Below are 20,741 nucleotides of genomic sequence, written 5' to 3'. Positions count from 1 at the left end.
CAACTTGCATTGCTGCCCAAGCCAATGCATGCTGGGTACACAGATGGAGCAGACAGAAGGAGACAGAGAGAGGAGAGAGTTAGAAAAAGGAGGGGGAATGACAGAGTATGGGAACTGATGCTCACAACAGATGTTTGCCATAGTTCCCTTATTGCGGTTACACTCTTCTTGGCACTTTATCAAACCCACAAAGAGGAGGAACATTTGCACTATATAAATTTTAGAAGCTGATATCAAAACTAAACAAAAGAGAAACAAGCGGAAACATCTCTGTAATCAAATAGGACTCACTTTCATGATGGATTAATAAGTTTAATAAACTCCCTCTATGTCGACACAATTAGCTGATTAGTCAGTAGTTGGTTGGTGCAGTTTTTAAAAGTATTGTCATACATGTGCACCAAATTAATTTGATTCTGTTGTTGTTTAACTCCCAACAACTACAGATTCATTACGTAGTTCATACAAGGGGGGATACAGTACAGTACAAGCTCGGGGGCTGGAACCGGCCCTCACACTATCTCAGTCCAGTCCCCAGTGGCCTAAGTCAATGAAAGCTGTCGCTTCAGCAGGAGGCCTGTGCTACCCATGATTTGTTTTTTAATACATGCATAAATCATACTAAATGTATGTTTCTCATCACTTGAACTGACTCAAAGTGCACCTCATTAAAATGAAGTTTGTGAGGGTACTCCTTCTGCTGCTCTGCAGCATCAGTAGGATAACACTGTAGCAGCACAAGAACCAGTTCTCAACTAGCTGCACGTCCTGGTTGGAGTGACCCTCCAGTTCCCAGAAAAGAGAGCAAATCAAAGAGTACCGTCACCTGCAGTCTGAAACGGGTCGTGAAGTTTGTCGGACTGCAAGATGAGTCTCACAATAATAGCCTGAAGAGCTTCCCAGTAGAGAAATAGGATACAGAAAGTGCTGTGGTTGAACTTTCAAAACAAGAGCACAATCGACTGCAAGAGATTATTGATCACCGCTGTCACAGTTAATATATGGTGCAAAATCACAACAACTGTCACCTTAGGGCGCTTTTGATTGAAAGGCAAAGACCCTACAGTAATACAGAGAAAAGCCCAACAATCAGAAAGCCCCCTGTGAGTAAGCCCCTGGTGACAATGGGAAAGAAAAACTCCGTTTTAACAGGAAGAAACCTCCTGTGGGACCAGGCATCTGCACCAAAGAGCTGGGGTAGGGGGAAGAAGACAGGACAGAAGACACACAAAAGAAGAGAACCAATGAGACAGTCTCATAAAAAATAAAATAAAATAAATAAAGACATCGTAAAATATGCTTGACAAGACTTCCTGAGGAATTGGTGACTTATTTTAATCTGTCATGTCACTAAAAGTCATGAATTTCAGCATTGTTCAATGTGCAGTCTTTTGATTACTGCATCAACACGGGTCTTTTTCTGATTATCCAAATCAGGGTCACGGGTCTGCTGGAGCTTATCCCAGCTATAATAAGGCAACAGCCAGGGCCTATCATAGTGCTAGCACAGAGAGACAACCATTTATGCTCACATTCACACCTAGAGCCAATGCAGAATCACCAATTAACCTAACATGCATGTCGCTGCTGGGGAGAAAGCTGGAGTACCCAGAGGGAATCTAAGTAGGCACAAAAGGCCCCAGCAGACTGGTGTATACAAATCTGCTGTGAGGTGACAGTGCTAACCACCACACCACTGTGCTGCCCCAAACACCTGGTCATTTAAGCTCTAAATCTTAATAAATTGAAGCATTAGGGAAAAGGGCAGTGGTGCTGTTTCATGCATCTAATGAGTGCCTTTTGTCCACTGATACAACTGAACAAATGACAACATTGTTTCCAGTTCTGGGAAGTTTACCAACTTTCCTAAGACAACTTCTTGCGGGAAAGCCCAAACTGATTATTGATTAACCGTCAGAAGTGCTTCATCAGGCAAAAAGCCGAACAGCATCTGTTTTCAAAATCTCAAATCCGAGTATTTGTTCTATACTGCGATGCGAATATCTTTGGACGGTGAATCACATCGGATATCTTCAACAGAAAAACACTCACCGTTCCAGTAAATTCTACATTCCAGCACCGTGACTACCTTTGATGGGAGTAAACAGCCACACTTGATCAGCCGTTTCGAATTCGATTTAGGCCGCAGGCGCAGCTCAGTTAGCCACTCATCACAATGAGTAAAGATGTAATCAATGCGCTCTGCTGTGAAACAAGTATTGGATTGACACAGTTATCCTCAGAAGATAAATGGAGATTACAGAAGCTCCTCTTGCCGTCTCGCCAAGTGCAGCCCACGACAACAACACAATCACAATCACTCCATAACGTTCTTATTTTTGTCAATACACATGATATGAACTTTGATTTAAATTTCACGCCTCAGTCCCACCACTCTGTTTATAGATAATAGTGGGTGGCTTTGACATTATGGTGTAGAACACCCCATGCCTCTGGTTTTAAAATACTCTTTTTATATGGTTCAGTAGATTTAATGCTACCGTGAAAGCAGCGTGATTCACCACCCTCTGATCTTTTAACTTCCCTGATGTGAATCACCCTCTTCTACAGATTTTTTTAAGAGCAGCTGTGATGACTAACTGCAGTAGAAAAAAAAAAGTCCCCCTTCATCTTTGGCAGTGACTTCATTGTTGATAAGTAGTGCAGATATGGACACTGCTGACACTGTGGAACAAACAAGGCAGCTCACACAACACTGTTATATATTGAACAAAGATGGTGCCGGTGTGTGCGGCTCACCGTCTGTCTCTGTCAATTTTGTGTTTGTTTGTTTTGTTTTTTACAATTTGTGCCACCCAAATCAACTCGCGACTGGTATATGAACGCCAAAAACTTTTGGATCTTCAATATTTTCTGACAAATCAGCAAGGACAAACAACAGGGTATCCCCCATCTCTGGCTGATGTTCCTGCTTACCTGCTATGCGGAGCGCTTCCTGCTTCAACGCATCGTCGCAGATGCCGCAGTAAACGAGCCGATCAGCTAGTGAAGCTTAAAGCTTGCCTTACTTTTTCTCTAGCGGCTGCTCCAGTGGATTATAGTCTGTTCCATCGCATCCCAAGGCGTCTCCTGAATCATGTTGCTCCTTGTCTGGTTCCTTGTCTGAGTGGACGTGTGCCTGCTCGCTGGTGTTTTTCACGTCTTGGGCGCCGTGGAATAAACTTTGTGAATTTGTGCCCATTAACTTGAGTGATCAAGATGGCGCCGAGTATGGCAGCCTCGTCGCGAGCTCCCCCAAGCAACGGCTTTCTTCTGTGTTTAATTTTACTTTTCCTTTATTTTTTCACGAGCAGCACTTGTCTCCTTGTGTACGACCGACAAACCTTACTGGACATAAAAGACGGTCTTTCTTATAACTTTCCGGAGTTCAAGTTTTGCAACACGGACGCTCCGTTTGCAGACCCCCCATTCATCTCACCTGAGACGCCTTTGTTCTCTGGCCCTGGAGGCCGCAAACGCCGACGCAGAGGGAGAAGATCTGGCGTTCTGGTTCGACTGAGACGGCGCACTAACAGACCACCGTTACCCAGTTTATTACTGGCTAATGTGCAGTCTCTGGAGAACAAGCTGTGCGAGCTTCGGGCACAGATCTCATTCCAGCGAGAGATGCGGGACTGCTGCGTGATCTGCCTCACAGAAACCTGGCTATCGGACAAAGTACCGGACTCCGCAATACAACTGCCGGGGTTCTCTGTGCACCGCGCGGACAGGTCACAGGATCTTACTGGGAAAAGCAGAGGCGGTGGTGTGTGTTTCATGATCAACAACAGCTGGTGTGATTATGCGAACGTGCACCCGGTCAAATCCTTCTGCTCACCGGACCTGGAGTACCTGATGATTAAGTGCCGGCCATTCTGGCTACCGAGGGAATTTACAGCAGTGATTATTACGGCTGTTTACATTCCCCCACAAGCCGACACTGACCGTGCACTCAGGGAACTGTACAGCGCGATCAGCAGCGAGGAAACCGCACACCCAGAGGCGGCGTTTATCACAGCCGGAGACTTTAATAAGGGAAACCTGAAGAAAGTCTCACCAAAACTCCATCAACACATCCTTTTCAACACACGTGGAAACCAGCAACTCGACCACTGTTACACCTCTTTCCGGGATGCGTACAAAGCCCTCCCCCGCACCCCATTCGGCCAATCAGATCACTGCTCCATCCTGCTCCTGCCCGCCTACAGGCAGAAGCTGAAACAGGAAGCTCCAACCCGGAGGGCGGTGCACTGTTGGACGGACCAATCGGAGTCTGCGCTGCGGGACTGTTTTGATCACGCGGACTGGGAAATGTTTCACGTGGCCGCCAGAGACATTGATGAATACACAGACTCAGTCTGTGGATTTATCAGGAAATGCGTGGAAGATGTCGTCCCATCCAGAACAGTCAAATCCTTCCCAAATCAAAAACCCTGGATTAACGGAGATGTTCGCGCGGCACTGGCGGCACGGAACACCGCCTTTGCCTCCGCGAACACATCGGACTACAAACACGCACATTACCAACTCCGGAAGACGATCAAAGCAGCCAAACGTGAGTACAGGGACAGGGTGGAACAACAGTTTGACAACCCTCGGAGTATGTGGCAGGGACTAAACACGATCACAGACTTTAGAGGGAAAACCAGCACACCGCAGACCACGGCCTCTCTGTGTGAGGATCTAAACGTATTCTACGCTAGATTCGACACAGCGAACACCATGAGACCGGACAGTGTGCGCACCGCGGATGACGTCAGTGCGCACACTGTGTCTGAGGAGGATGTGCGGAAGTGCTTCAGGAAGGTGAACGCACGCAAAGCTACTGGTCCGGACGGGATTCCCGGCCGCGTCCTCAGGTCATGCGCGGCTCAGCTGGCTGGAGTGTTCACGCACATCTTCAACCTTTCCCTCTCTCTGTCTGTAGTCCCAGCCTGCTTCAAAATGGCCACCATCGTCCCTGTACCCAAATCCTCCACCATCTCCTCATTGAACGACTGGCGACCTGTAGCCCTGACCCCCATCGTAAGCAAATGCTTCGAGAAGCTGGTCAGGGACTTCATCTGCTCTGCACTACCCGACTCACTGGACCCTCTACAGTTTGCATACCGCCACAACAGGTCCACTGATGATGCCATAGCCCTGACACTACACACTGCCCTGTCACACCTGGAGAAGAGAGACACGTATGTGAGGATGCTGTTTGTAGATTACAGCTCAGCATTCAATACCATCGTTCCCTCGAAACTGGACAGGAAACTGCAGGATCTAGGACTGAGCAGCTCCCTCTGCAGCTGGATCCTTAGCTTCCTGTCTGACAGACGCCAGGTGGTCAGACTGGGCAGCATCACCTCATCCCCCATCACACTGAACACTGGTGCTCCACAGGGGTGTGTACTGAGCCCTCTCCTGTACTCACTCTACACCTACGACTGCACAGCCACTAACAGCTCCAACATCATTGTGAAGTTTGCGGACGACACTACAGTGGTGGGTCTTATCACCAACGGTGATGAGACGGCTTACAGGGAGGAGGTCAGCGCCCTGACCCACTGGTGTCAAGACAACCATCTCACCCTCAACGTCGCAAAGACAAAGGAGTTGATAGTGGACTTCCGGAGGTGCAGAGAAGTACACACCCCCATCACCATCAACGGCGCTGCTGTGGAGAGAGTGAGCAGCTTCCGGTTCCTTGGCGTACACCTGGCTGAGGATCTTACGTGGTCAGTACACACAAACAAAACAGTGAAGAAGGCCCAGCAGCGCCTCTTCTTTCTCAGGAGACTGAAAAGATTCGGCATGAGCCCCCGCATCCTCAGGACCTTCTATCACTGTGCCATTGAGAGCATCCTCACTGGATGCATCACCACCTGGTATGGCAACAGCACCGCCTACAACTGCAAAGCTCTCCAGCGAGTAGTGCAGTGCTCTGAACGGATAATTGGAGGTGAGCTTCCCTCCCTCCAAGACATCTACAGGAAGCGGTGCCTGAGGAAAGCGGGGAGGATCATCAAGGACTCCAGTCACCCCAGCCATAAACTGTTCAGACTACTTCCATCAGGAAGGAGGTTCTGCAGCATCCGGTCCCGTACCAGCAGACTGAGAGACAGCTTTTTCCATCAGGCCATCAGACTGCTGAACACGTCATAGACACCTCAGCTTCACTACTGGAACTTCAACATTATGCACTCCACACTGTATATAAATGCCACTTGTTTTGCACATATTCAACTCTGTATATTTTATATATTTTATTATTATTATTATTATTATTTTATTTTATTTTTTTACTATTTAATTTGTAAAAATGTGTATACACACACACACACACACACACACACACACACACACACACACACACACACGTAGGAAAATATTTAGTATACACATCCAGAAATGCATACACTATTATATATTGTACATATATTTATTAGTTTCAGGTTGGCCATTCTTGTATTTTGCTCGTTTGTGTTGTTGTGTTTGCACATCTCTGTTGCTTGTGGGGCTCGCACACAAGAATTTCACTCGCATGTGCTGTGCCAGTGTGCCTGCACATGTGATGTGACAATAAAAAGTGATTTGATTTGATTTGATTTGATTTGGGCTTCACAGACAACTTCTGCCCAGACTCCAGCTCCAATGAGGATGGCTTTAATAAATGCCCGGTCCATAGCAAGTAAAACGTTTGTCATAAACGATTTCTTTTCTTCAAATGGATTGGATCTCCTTTTTGTGACTGAGACATGGATGAAAATTGGTGAGTCTAGCTTCATTTCTGAAATATTGCCCTCCGACTGCTCATTTTTAAATGCTCCAAGGATATCAGGTAGAGGAGGAGGAATATTGACAGTTTTTAAAAGTAACTTTAATTGCAAGCAACTCCATGTACCGGTTCCCCCCTCCAGTTTTTAACTTTTGATGTTTGAACTGGGATGTTTTCAACCGATTGTGTGTGCAGTAATCTACCGACCACCAAAGTTTAACAAAGACTTTTTAAATGACTGTGGTGGGGCGTGGTCTGCGGTGCCGTGCGGACGCACCTGCACGGCATCCACAATCACGCCCGCCATGTTAAAACACGGGGATTCAGGGGTTGGGGTTGTGTTGTGGTGAGATGTGAATAAAGATGGCTCTAAATGATACTCCGTGGTCCCATCCATCCATCCATCCATTCGCTTCCGCTTATCCTTTTCAGGGTCGCGGGGGGCGCTGGAGCCTATCCCAGCTGTCATAGGGCGAAAGGCGGGGTACACCCTGGACAGGTCGCCAGTCTGTCGCAGGGCTAACACATAGGGACAGACAACCATTCACACTCACATTCACTCGCACATTCACACCTAGTGGCAATTTGGATTAATCAATTAACCTATCCCCACAAGCTGCATGTCTTTGGACGGTGGGAGGAAGCCGGAGTACCCGGAGAGAACCCACGCAAACACGGGGAGAACATGCAAACTCCACACAGAAAGACCCCGGCCTGATGGTGGAATTGAACTCAGGACCTTCTTGCTGTGCGGCAACAGTGCTAACCACCGTGCCACCGTGCTGCCTACTCCGTGGTCCCGCCGTGCCTTATTCTCGCCACATTGGTGCCGAAACCCAGGAGGCGGCACGACGGGCCCACAACAGAGCCAGGGAAGGGAAGAGCTGTCCCAGATGACGGCTGAGACAGCGGCTATCCAGCGGGAGCAGGCGGCGGAGGTGCGTCGCCAGCAGGAAGAGCTGCGGGACCAGACCGAGCGCCACCTGAAAAGGATTGGGGATCTGGCGGCGCTGCTCTGGGCCTGGGCACCACCCCCCACAGGGGTGTTCCGACGGTGGTGAAGCAGTGGAGGAGCCACGTAAGGCACTTCAGCAACTGGAGGTGGTAGACGAGAAGAGCAGCGGTCCGCTCCGCCGGAGGAGGAAGAGCAGCCGGGTGAAGGGCTGTTCCTGCCGGAATTGGTGGAGGAGCCGCTCCAGTCGGAGGCGGCGGACGAGGCACGCGAGGGTCTACACCTGCCGGAGGTAGAGGAGCTGCTGCGAGAAGTGCTGCTTCAGCCGGGAGCGGCACTCCAACTGGAGGCAGCGGACGAGGCGCGCGATGGTCTGCACCGGCCGGAGGAAGAGGAGCTGCTCCACCCAGAGGTGGACGAGGACCAAAAGGGGCTGTGCCTACTGGAGGCGGAGGCGCAGCACCTGACGTCTGCCCAGCCGCCTGTGAGCAGGAGCTCACGGCCATGCCTGTGGGGCCGTGTCCGCTTGCTACGCGGGCGACCTCCGGACCAGCTTCGCCGTCGCCTGGCCAGGGGCTGGGGGCGCCGATGTTTTGGGCCGAGTCTCGCCCCAGTTCGCAGGGGGGAGTAGGTTCGGTCAAATTGCTCCCCGGCCTCAATCGGGCGATGGGGGTGTGTGGTGGGGCCCCACACACCAGCAGGGGCACACTCTTGACCTGGTGTTATCATGCGGTTTATCTGTTTTTAATTTGGAAATTGGAGATTCCGTGTTTTCTGATCACAAACCTGTTTTATTTGACATTTCTCTTGTGCATGAGTTTAAAGCTCGTGCTCCACCCAGGTGCTGTCGAATATTTAATTCTTCCACTGCTGCTCTCTTCTCCTCAACTTTTATAGAAAAAAATGCTTTTATTGACCCTGAAATTAGTTTAGGACTTAGTCTGGAACCTGTATTGAGACCCTAAACATTATGGCCCCATTAAAAACCAGGCGCCCTGAATGTATTCCCCAGCCCTGGTTAAATGAAGCCACCTGAGCGGTCAGACGTCAATGCAGGAGAGCAGAGCGAAAGTGGAAGAAGGACAAATTGCAGGTTTCTTTTGAAACGTTAAAGGACTGTTGGAAATGCTATCAAAATACAGTGAAAAATGAGAAAAACAGCCATTTTTCTCAGGTGATTGCATCAAATTGTCATAATCCCCACGCACTTTATAAGACCATCAGTTCTATTTTAAATGTGCCCCAGTCTGCCACCCGGAAGGCTCTGCTAATAGATGTAATCAGTTTCTTTCTTTTTTTGTAAACAAGGTTGAGTCCATCAGGTCAGCAATAGTACCTCCTACATATGACCCATCCACGTTTAGTCCCTGTTAAGCTGCCTTATACCAGTTTGAACCCATCTCAATTACACTTCTTAACGAGATGGTTAGTCAAATTAAACCTTCTGGTTCTCCCGTGGATGTGATCCCTGCATGGCTCTTTAAAGAGGTTTTCCCTTCAATTGGAACCTCAGTCCTTGCTATTATAAATAGCAGTATTACTTCCAGTGTGGTTCCTGATGGTTTTAAACATGCAATTGTTAGCCCTTTATTTTAAAAAAATGGCCTTGACCCTTTAGTTTGCTCAAATTTTAGACCTATTTCAAGACTTCCATTCCTTTCAAAGTTATTGGAAAAAATAGTTTTTACCCAACTGAATACGTTTCTTGATGCTAATGGCATCATAGAGATTTTTCAGTCTGGTTTTAAGCATCTACACTCCACTGAAACAGCACTTTTAAGTGTTTTTAACGATCTCTTTTCAGCTACTGATTGTGGAAGTTCCGTGATCCTTGTGCTTTTAGATCTTACTCCAGCGTTTGACACTGTTGACCACAATATTCTTATCTCTCGTTTGGAACACCTGGTTGGCATTAAAGCTGCAGCACTGGATTGGCTTCGCTCATATTTGAGTGGCAGAACGTTGAGTGTTAAAGTTGAAAATTTTGAGTCCACCTCAGCCCCCCTTCCTTGTGGGGTGCCCCAGGGCTCAATCCTTGGCCCTCTTCTTTTTTCATTATACCTGCTCCCTTTGGGGTCTATTTTTATAAAACACGAAATATCCTATCACTGCTACGCAGACGACTGCCAAATTTATTTGCCTTTAGCACCAAATGGCCCAGGCTCCATCCAAATCCTTTTGAACTGCCTTGAAGATATCAAAGCTTGGATGGCTCTGAACTTTTTGAGTTTCAATGAGAGTAAAACGGAGGTGATTGTATTTAGACCTAATAATATTTCATGCAGCCCGCTTGTAAATTGTGGTTGGCTAGGGTCTTATATCAAGCAGCATGTGACAAACTTGGGAGTCATTATGGACTCAGATTTTAAATTGGACAAACATATTAGTTCGGTGTTGCAAAAAAGCTTTTTCCAGCTGAGGCAAATAGCTAAGCTGAAGCCAGTTTTGTCAAGACGTGACATGGAGAAGGTAATACATGCCTTTATTTCAACACAGCTTGGCTACTGTAATGCACTGTTTTTTGGAGTCAGCCAACGATCTCTTGCTCGTCTTCAGCTCATTCAAAATGCTGCTGCCCGCCTCTTAACTGGTACCCACAGCTATGAACATGTAACACCTATCCTGTCTTCTCTTCATTGGCTTCCTGTTCATCACAGAATTAATTTCAAAGTCCTAACACTGGTTTATAAATGCCTTAATGGTCTTGCTCCCCCATACCTTTCCGAGTTACTTCAACCTTATATTCCTTCACGGACCCTCAGATCAGCTGACCAGCTGCTGTTGGTTGTCCCAAAATCAAGGCTTAAATGTAGAGGAGAACGAGCCTTTTCAGTTATGGCCCCAAAACTTTGGAATACGCTGCCTCTAAATATTAGACAGGCATCTTCGTTTCCTGTTTTTAAAATGCTTTTGAAAACACACCTTTTTTCGATAGCGTTCAGACTGGCTTGAGTTGATATGGTTTTTATGTGTTTTATTATGTTTTATGTGAGTGTCAGTGGTTGTATCTTGTGTTTTACCCTGTGTTTCTGTACAGCACTTTGGGCAAACTTTTTGTTTTTAAACGTGCTATATAAATAAACTGGATTTGGATTTGTTTAAGATATTGCCTCCACAGACAGCACACTGTAATTACTCTCCATTAAAAAAAAAAGAGGAGGGGAAATGTGTTTCCATGCAGGGTTGGTGGTTTGGAGAGGTTTGAGATGCCACATGTGGATCTCATTGTGAGGGTGGAAACTGAGAGCATCAAGGATTCATTAAGAAATCTATTAAGTAGTGTTTCCCAATCTTAGTGGGTTTTTTCTTCTTAGAAATAATAAAGTAAGTTTATATGTGATGTGTTGAAGGTGTCCAAGAATACCATAATATCATGCAAATTACTAAAATTACTTCTTTTTTTTTTTTTTTGCATGCAAAAAATATTTGCTTATAGTTTTTGGCAGCTTTAATAAAGACAATTTTCATTGACTGCAAGACTACATTCATTTGATAGACAGTCCAATTCAGACTGTCCAGCTCTTTTTCTCAGATTAATTCCAGCTGAGTTTAGAAAAATCAGGTCTGGACATTGTCAAATTTGCACTTTTTCACATGTAGTACAGAGAGGCAGACGTGTTCTCACTACTGGAAACACTCTTTGATTTAGCCGAGGGTCTGCTCTCTTGTAGGACACATGCAGCCCACTCGCTTACTATGATTTCACCTGTGCTATTTTAACACAGAGCCAGTCATCCCCTGGACTCTGTACTGGGGATGTGCCATATCTTAACATCCACCACTATACAGACATAAAAAACATTTATGGGATAGATAAGTGTCCCATCATGATATCAATGATATAACAACACCATGCATTTACATTCCCAAACATGCACAATGACCCAAGCCCAGAGATGTCTGAGAGCGAGAGAGCAGCGAGTCAGCCTCCATAGATGATTCAGTCCCTAAAAATGAATCTAACCTCCAACAAAGCCAACAAATACTTTGCAAAATTTCCACACAAAAAAAATAATCCTGTTTCAGGATTCAGTCAAAAACACTATATTAGCAGACACTAGCAGGTGATGATGTGCAGGAAGAAGAAGAGAATAACTTGTTAAAAAGATCAACCCAAGGCACAACATCCCAGGCAGAAAATATTTTCCACTTTAAGTTTTATTATGTGACAATATGGTGCAAGCTCTTGAAGAATTACAAGAATTACAAGTAACATTAGTTATTGTTATTGTTAAAGTGTTAAGCAGTTATTTATACTTTTACTGAAAATGTCCAGGGAAAACTGCCAAGGCTACTTTGTCTGCTTACATTTAACTTATGCTATATCACCCTTGTCTATAATGCAGCTGCTCCTAGAACCACAACAGATTTACACTTCAAATGAGGTAGTTTGTCATCAACGACACAAGCTTACTGGAAAAGAAGGATGGAAAATATCCTTCACTTTGTTCACACTAATAAATGCTGCTGCCTGCAAGCTGCAGTCACAGATAAAGTGTTGTTCAGAGATGCCACTATTGCAAATTTCCTTGAAATATCATGGTATAATTTTGAGGCTATATTCCTCACCCTGCATTATACCAGGGAGCTGGCAGGTTAAAGAATGTTATGTTATGTTAATGTTATGCTGGACATTTGCATTCATACTTTAAACGCCACTGGTAAACATCTAGGAATTCTCAGGGGTAATAAATAAACAGCAAGGAGGTGCAGCTAATCATTATTATAAATATCAGTTACTTTGATTAAACAATAAATCGATAAACCTGTAAATTATTCACAAGGCTTGTTTTATCTGACTGTCGAGGTTGTTGAGGTGTAAGATCCCCGCATTTTTTCAAATAAATCATGAATTAATGAGCTTGTAATTTAGCTTTTAAACACACTTTTTTTGTGTGCTAAATTTATCTCGATGGCTTGTAGATCTAAGACAAAGTGCTGAGTATGGCACTAAAGTGTTGGTGCAGCTGATGAGTTTGGACAGATGCCTGTTGATTGTTCGGTAAAAAACAAAAGACAAAATGCAGAAAAGAAAAGTTTCTTGTTTTGTGCTTCTCTCCATCTTAAACACACAAATCAACTCCAACTCCACCAAATCCCAGGGCTCTGAGGAGTGCTTCGCTTTATTACAGTCTCCCTACTTCATTCTTCCAGCAATGTGGAAACATCGAACTCAAGCCTCAGCCATCAACCCAAACACACACACACACACATTTTTTTCTGGGCTAGACATCCTTCAAAGATGAAGTTTGGAGCCTCGGCGGGTCCCAAGGCTCCCTTTTGACACACACAAACACACTTATGCAAACGATCCCGCTGGCTTTTTCACTGAATTTTGTAGCAGCGGGCTAAAAAGCTTAAATACTTGTGGAAACTTCAGAGTGAATTACTCAGACAAACTCAAAAGTTATATGTGCCCACTCAAAGTCACAAGAACGCCTGCAACCTAAAACAAAATAAAAATCAATATTTGAATGTATAGCCAGCATTTCAAATGTAAACACACAGAAACAGAGAATGAAGAAGTTCGCCACACTCACCCTCACAGATTCTGTCCAGCCGCTGGCGTTTCACTTTATGCTTGTCGATTAGAGCCATCTCGTCACAGCTTGGTGGATGAAGTGACTTCTCCTCTCCTGATTTTTGACCCTACCTCTTGTCCTTAAAATCCCAAAGAAGCTAAGAGAGTTGATATTTTACACCTGAAATTCAAGAAAGCAGTGACAAAGATCATTAATGAAAGGATGCCTAGATGGAGGGAGGTTGTTTAGAGTATTTATACTTTTAAATTTTTAGTGAGCTACCACACATATATCAGGGTAAGCGTGATAAGTGATGAGCTATACTTGGAGTTAAGATAATTTGCATCAGCAGTCCCCTTGGGAGGCAGCACCTCGCACACAATACTTAACAATGCAAAGCAGCACAGTGCATGCATATAACTGCCAATAAAATGTAGAGCCAGTGCTTAGAGTTAGGTGCCTTTTAGCCAAATCCTTTATTTGGGATTACCATAGATTTTAAATACAGTCTTAACATCTTCCAATCACGATTTCTGGACTGTCTGAAGTGTCATCAGGCAATTCATTATCGCTTCATTTACTATGTTTATTAATTTACCTTGCAGAGGCTGGTCTTTCCACCAGAGGGAGCCTCGTCCCAGAGAGCACATTTTATTTAAATTAATTAAGAAATGTCACTTGTGCAACCCGTGCTTTCCAAATTGAGTAAAACACAGCAGCAAGCAGAAAAACGGGGAGTGAGTAAATAAATGAGGCATTTTAGCAATCATTATCTTCAGTGACTGATGCTACTCTAAAGAGCATTCTTCTAATTGGCTCCTGCTGAAGCCTGAGGGACACGGCACAGTTTTTTTTAATTTTTTTTTTTTTTTGCCAGGCAGGCAAAGATAGAGAGGATGGTACAGGAAGGCACACAGACACACACACACACACACTGAGGGCACACAGAGGAATGTGGGTCAGTTAGTCAGCAGACAGGAGGAGGTTGTATCAGCAGAATAAAGACATAAAAGGGGGTAGGTGGGAGAGAAAGTACTAGAAAAACATCATCTAACAGGATGAGTACAGCGTGACACTATCCTCCTACATTTTAACTGTATGTCTGTCAGCACTTTTATAACTCTGCGCTCTCCGTTTCTTTCCATTTTTTGCCTCTGGGCCTAATCCTAGAGTGCTACACTTTCAGAATGGCTCTCGCGTTACCATTTACATGATGATATATCGATATTTGCTCTAAATGCAATTATAACCGGTGTGTTTTTGTGGGGCGCGGGGTGGGCTAAACAATGTGGCTGAGTGATGAATTGATGGTGCATTTTAATTTGGCCAGTTGTTGGGAGGGAGCGAGGGGAGGTGTAGTGCACTGCAGTGAAAGGGAATTTAAAAGCAACACCGGAGGAGGTGCCACAGTTTGGCGTCTTTCTTTAAACCCAAGCACAGTTCAGCTCGCCCCACCAGTCAGCTGTGCTTCAGCTTGCCTCCTCCACAAGATATGCCTCCCTGCCAAAGAGCTGGAGACCCACATGTGGGAGTCAGAGGAGAAGTAATTGAGCAAGAGTGAAAGCAGGAAACAGTCACTCAGAGGCGGGGGAGTCACTCTGCCTCGTCTATGAATAGACCGGAGGAGACATGCATGGGCATCTCTGATTCTGTGCTGCAAAAGACGTAACCCTATAGGTCACAAGTGAATCTGGCCATTAATTATAAGCTCTCCTGATACAGACTTCACTTTGCTGATGGCTGCCTTGGTGGACAAACTCTGTAACACAAGAAGATGTCGGTAATGATGCAGCGACCGGTGCAGACAGAACAACTTGGAGTGATGTATAATTACACGGAGTTGCTTAGACAATGTGATGATGGGAAGAAAATGATGCTATCACAATGATGTGACATCTAGTATAACTAGCTTTTTAAAGAGAAGCTTGTGTAGAAACAAGATGAAACAAATGAGCTCTCCGTTTATTTTTAATAACGCATACTGAATATCGCAGGCCGATGCTAATGCAGATATTCAAAGAGCAGTAAAATTATGTATACTGGCTGACATTCATACATATAAATACATACTGTATGCTGGAGTTATTCTGAAAAGGAGAGGCTAACATTTCATTAACTTTTCAGGAATTCATTTCACAAATTACTTTGCAATTCACAGTGAAGACTCTGCATATGTCTGTTAAGCAGAACAGACTGTGCTACAAGAGCTGCAGCACTGCGAGTATTGTATACCGTATACAATACTGTACAATTTTTAAAAGACTCCAAATAAACTTGTGTATTATGCATGATTAAAAAACGTGTGTAGTCGCACTTTATATATGCCTGTACCACTACATGTGCAATAGGTGAATATCAACCACCCAAGGCATCTATCAGACTCTAATTTTTAATTTAAAACTATACTTTGTCGAACTGCATTAGGGTGATAGAATTATAGGGTTCACACTTGTTTTTCTTATATTATGCAATCATAGACAGCACAAAATATGGATGTATTTTTTCTCATACAAGCACATTTTCTATGCTTTATGTAAGCGCTTTCTATCTAACATTCACACTCTGATGGATGCATCGGAGAGCAACATGGGGTTAGTATCTTGGCCAAGGATATTTGGCATACAGACTGGAGCAGATGGGGATCGAACCACCAACTTTAAGTCATACTGACTGAAACATTAAGTTCAGCTGTAAGTTAGTTATTTCTGGACTCAGAAAGGAAATACTCATTGGCTAATGACTTATGAATCACTAAATGTGTGGATTCAGTCAAAGCTACTCAGTTTCAAACAACTAAGATTCAGCACTTTGCTAACCAGTGGATGCTGTCATGGCAGCTATATGCACGTATAACAGTGAGACATTCCACATCAATAGAACTTGCTTTTATATGGTTCTTTTGATGTGATACATAAGGTTATTTACATATGAATACTATATAATTTAGGCCTATATAGAATACTGTGCAGATGTCTTGAACCTCCCCCTGTTTCTTTATTTTTCTTGTTTCAGACATGAGAAATAGCTGCATTGGCATTTTTTAAAATTGTTGCCATGCTGAAAAATGAACCTGTAGCCAATCAGATGCTCTCCAGGTGATATTGTATGTTGGATTCAAATCTGAAGATCTACCATCAATTTTACCAAGATCCCCAACACCACTGGCAGGAATGCAGCTCCAAACCATGACTGCTCTGTATTTTACAGATGGCTGTTGACACCCACTGCATCTCTCTCCTAACCTTCTCCATATATACTGATGACAATTTGAGCCAAACATTTTCAGTTTGGATTCATCCCTGCCTAAGACCAGTTGCCACCGATTTTCAGTCGAGTTCTTCTGTAACGTGGCATACGTCAGTCTTTTCTCCCTATTTCTATCTTTAAGAATGGTTTCCTGACATCCACCCTTCCATTAACAGCATTTCTGATGAGGCAGCTGGATCAGCTGAAAGGCCAGATGCATCTCTGAAGTCCTGTGTCTGGTCTTTGCTAAATGTGCTTTTTTTTCCTTAAAGACATGACTTTCAGCTACTGCTTTTGGCAAACAGTTTTTTAGGAATCACGTTGTTGTTCCCAAAAATTGGATTTTTGTCCTATCAAACTGTTTTATCTTTGACATTTTTCATATATTTAACTAAAAAAAATGGAAATAAATGACGTGATTTTGTGACAATCTGCTAGTAGCAAAGTGACTAAAGGCACAATTCAGACATGAATACTGATTGATCCCTTGAATTAGATGGCTTTTTATGCCTGGATGATCACTTTTAAGTGGCTTAACAAGCAAACAAAAGGCATTCTTTTGGAAATGGTCAGGTGCAAGGATTTGGCTGAAAATGAGTGAAAAAGAAACCAGTGTTTAAAGAAAACTGTTGAAAACCCCACAGAAAGCCTGGAGAACTATTGCTCAAGACCAGTTTAAAAATTACAACAATGCCTGGCTCCTTGGAAGAAAAATATAAACAAATGAGGGATGGGTCAAAACTTTTGGCCATTACTGAATATTAAAACCAATAAACCATTAACCAACCAATGACCAAGTGTACTATTTTCAGTTTATCAATTATACCAAAGACACGCAGCCCCAAACCTCTGCTGCTATCATCTACACCTTAAAAACCATTTCAAATATGACATTTATATTCCCATGCCTCAAATGACAGGATGGCAAACCACACAGGCTTCCAGGAATGGCCTCCTCAGCAGTTTGAGAGCTCCAATTTTTTCATCAAAAAACCCCAAACTGTGGTAAATATGACTTCATTTCCATAAATTAATTCCAGACATTTTGACTCATGTAAGAAACAGATCCACTCCATTTTCAAAAGAAAAAAAAAAAAGAAACATTTCAACTCCACCAAGCGGGTTGAAATGTCAACAACAACTTTAAGCACAGCTCTCAGTCAGAGGAGTGCCAGAGAGGAAGTACAGTTATCCTGCGGCCCTTAGCACCGTCACCGCTAGATTGTTACTTCACTAAGTGCTGTTATGTAACTTAACAATAAGGGGATTGACCTGAGAGAAAATACGTGCTCAGAGTTGGATGAGAGGAAGAGAAAGAGTGGACAAAGTCACACACACACACACACACTCAACACATATGCAAACAACAGAAATACACAACCCTTGAGACTGTCTGGCTCAGCCTACAAGAGGGCTCACTCTGCCCAACACACACACACACACACACACACACACACACACACACACACACACACACACACACACACACACACACACACAGGACTGTTAGCTGTGTTTAGGTACTCATGTTCACAAGTCTGCGACTGTGAGCCAGTTAGAGTGTGACTAAAGTAACTGTTGCTTGATCTGTCGAGTGATGCAAACCTCACAGTATTCTTGGTAACTTCTTAACTGCGCAGGCAGAAAAAACATTTACTACAACTACATATAAACTTCAGCCTTTTATGAGCTACAGTGTGATTTACGACAAAGACACACGACATTTAGTGCGCACAGTTTCTGCAGTATAGCCAGTCCACAAGTGTTACTTTGTAATTGCATCTTGCCTTTATACCTGGATGCATTTCATGCACTGTTGGACTGCATGCCATAATGCTTAGATGAGACCATTTTGAAGGTGTATACTGTTAATCTAGAGCAGGAGTAATAAACATAAGGCCCAGGGGCGAGAATCAGACCCCAAATGGACTTACAGAACTAGACGACTTTGAAAAATGTGAAAGGGGGGATACATTTTGGACATTTAAACATATTTTAATAAGTTTTACAGCTTTTCCTCTGGATAAAGAGCTCTCCCATGGACATTTATACCTTACTATTGTAATTAATTAATTGATTGATAAACAAATAAATGGTCAACTACTGAAATTTCTGTCTTATACAGCTGGTCCACAGTGAAAAAAACAAACAAACAAACAAAAAAAAAAAAAACGGACATTATCTGTGAACTAACAGAAACTCTCTCATTTATAATCATAGGATACTCCCGCAATGAACTACAAGAACCCTTTCTGTTAATTGAAACATTTATTATTTTACAATTGTGTAAATTTGTCAGGCTGACAAGTTTCTTTCATTTCATTTAATACAGTTTCACTTGTCTGGCCGACTTATGTGGACCACAATGTGAAATGAGTTGTTCTGATGATGGCCTTGATCTAGGATAACATACTATAGGTTCATAAGTTTGGCCTCCAATGTGCCGTCCACCACACAGTCCTCAGTATCTGAATTTTGAACAGGTTTTCAGTTTCAACTAAAAGAAATCTACACAGGTTCTGATATAACTCCATCTCCAACATGTCTGCGGAGTGTAACACAGTAAGAGTTGAACCCTCAAAAACACGGACCCCAAAAAATGCACTCAGCTGCAGTTTAAATGCCACTCGCAAGATGGACTTAAAGAATAGTTCTTTTATGCACTTTAACGGTGAATAAATGAGGCGCCAAGCTGAGATTTGCTCAAAGTTAATAGCTTTTTAACGGTTGTGAGAGGTGGCAGATGTGCACCACAGATGTGCTCCCAAGCACAATGCAGAGAGAGTAAAATCTTTATCAAAATGCCACAATAAAATCTTTTGAGTGCTTCGCCAGGAGTTACATTGCTTTGTCGCAGCAGTTGCATCATCAAGAGGTTATGAATTTATACAGCGCCTTTCAATCTGACACTGTGGACATCAAGAAATTTCAGGAGCACAAAAAGCCACTTTATCACTTCACACACAAATCTCTCTCGGTGTTACATCTCTTTTACTCGTGCTCAAACTTTTTCTGTGAATTTCTGTGAAGAGAAGTGCGTAAAATTGCAGCCTAGGAGATCTTGTTTAGGTTGGCAATACCACTAAATACACAGACGGAGAGAAGAGAAAGTGAAATAGTGAAAGTGAAGAGGTCTTTTTCTGACTGAGGCCATTTCTCAGAGGAGCCCTCTTTCCAGATTAAGAAACCTGTGGGTTTGGCTGAAGGTGAAAAGGCACAGAATGAAGCAAAGCTACAAAACACGTGCACGCCTTAAATATCTCAGAAGGAGTTACTACAAGGGAGAGTTCTCATCATGAAAAAAAAAAAAAGAGCTGTATCCTTTTTTTAGCTCATCAACCAAGCTTCCAGCCCTTGACCTCAGTGAACCAGTTTAACTATGTGAATTTGGTGATGAACAGTCTGTACACACAAAAAAAGAACTGAGCTGCACGAGTATGGTTATGCAGTAAAAGACTCACAAAAGCTAAAGAGAGACCTGGTGGCCTTGAGATAAATCTTATAAAGACTTCTCTTCTTTTTTTTTTTTTAACCTTCTAAAGCTTATAAAAAACCATTCAAATTTCTTTCCTCTAGCAATAATCTAAAGATCTGTCAGTTTTCTTTCTTTTTCATCTCCTTTTCTTTAAATCTTTCATATGGAAGCCTTGTGTCTACATCTGCCAGTCAAAGCCTTCATCCTTTTGAGGGTAAAGTGTGACATTTAGGAAATACGCTTCTTCAGTTCATTCAAGGATGAATGTAGTTTAGAAACCAAGAATCCCCAAGATTTCTGGACACTAACTGCCTTAAATCTCATTAATGCAGCACATCAATGGACAGGGAAATCCTACAGTCAACATTTTGAGAAATACTTCTGTGCCAGCTACCAAAAATTACACCTTAAGAGTCTATGATTATTGACCCTGAAAGTGCAAGGTAGCAGAAACAGAGGAGGCAGCGAGGCGAAGGTAGTTAAGGTTTCTCTCCTCTCATTAATCGGATAGTTGGGGCTCTGAGGGGCACGTAAAGCTGTCACTCAGACCACTGATTTACACCTCCCTTCTCCTGGCAGGCTTCTTCTTCCTCCCTGTCTAAATACACCAGTTACTGGCAATTACAGCCTTCCTCTTTCTGCCTCTCCATCATCATCACAATCCCCAATGTCTGTCCGTCCATTTTTGGGCTTCTTCATGTATCCTTTTACCTCCTTTCGCATGTCCTGTCAGCCTCTGGCAGTCAGCGTCCTTTAATTTTCTATTTCTCCTTTACATCGCCT

General features: G+C 43.6%; 1 protein-coding gene across 1 annotated transcript in view; it reads right to left on the bottom strand.

The window, feature by feature from the left end:
- The window catches only part of ctbp2a (C-terminal binding protein 2a), an 82,405-nt gene that overhangs the window by 44,827 nt on the left and 16,837 nt on the right, over positions 1 to 20,741 (bottom strand). The window contains exon 2 of the mRNA XM_080868737.1: positions 13,256 to 13,417. Within this exon, the coding sequence (XP_080724863.1) occupies positions 13,256 to 13,313 (58 nt within the window). The 5' untranslated portion in view covers positions 13,314 to 13,417. The remainder of the gene's footprint in view (positions 1 to 13,255; positions 13,418 to 20,741) is intronic.

This window comes from Rhamphochromis sp. 'chilingali' (assembly GCF_963969265.1).
Source record: "Rhamphochromis sp. 'chilingali' genome assembly, chromosome: 20".
NCBI classification, from domain to species: Eukaryota; Metazoa; Chordata; class Actinopteri; order Cichliformes; family Cichlidae; genus Rhamphochromis; species Rhamphochromis sp. 'chilingali'.
The sequence above is the reverse complement of the archived record's forward strand: the minus strand, read 5'-3'. Positions and strand labels throughout refer to the sequence as shown.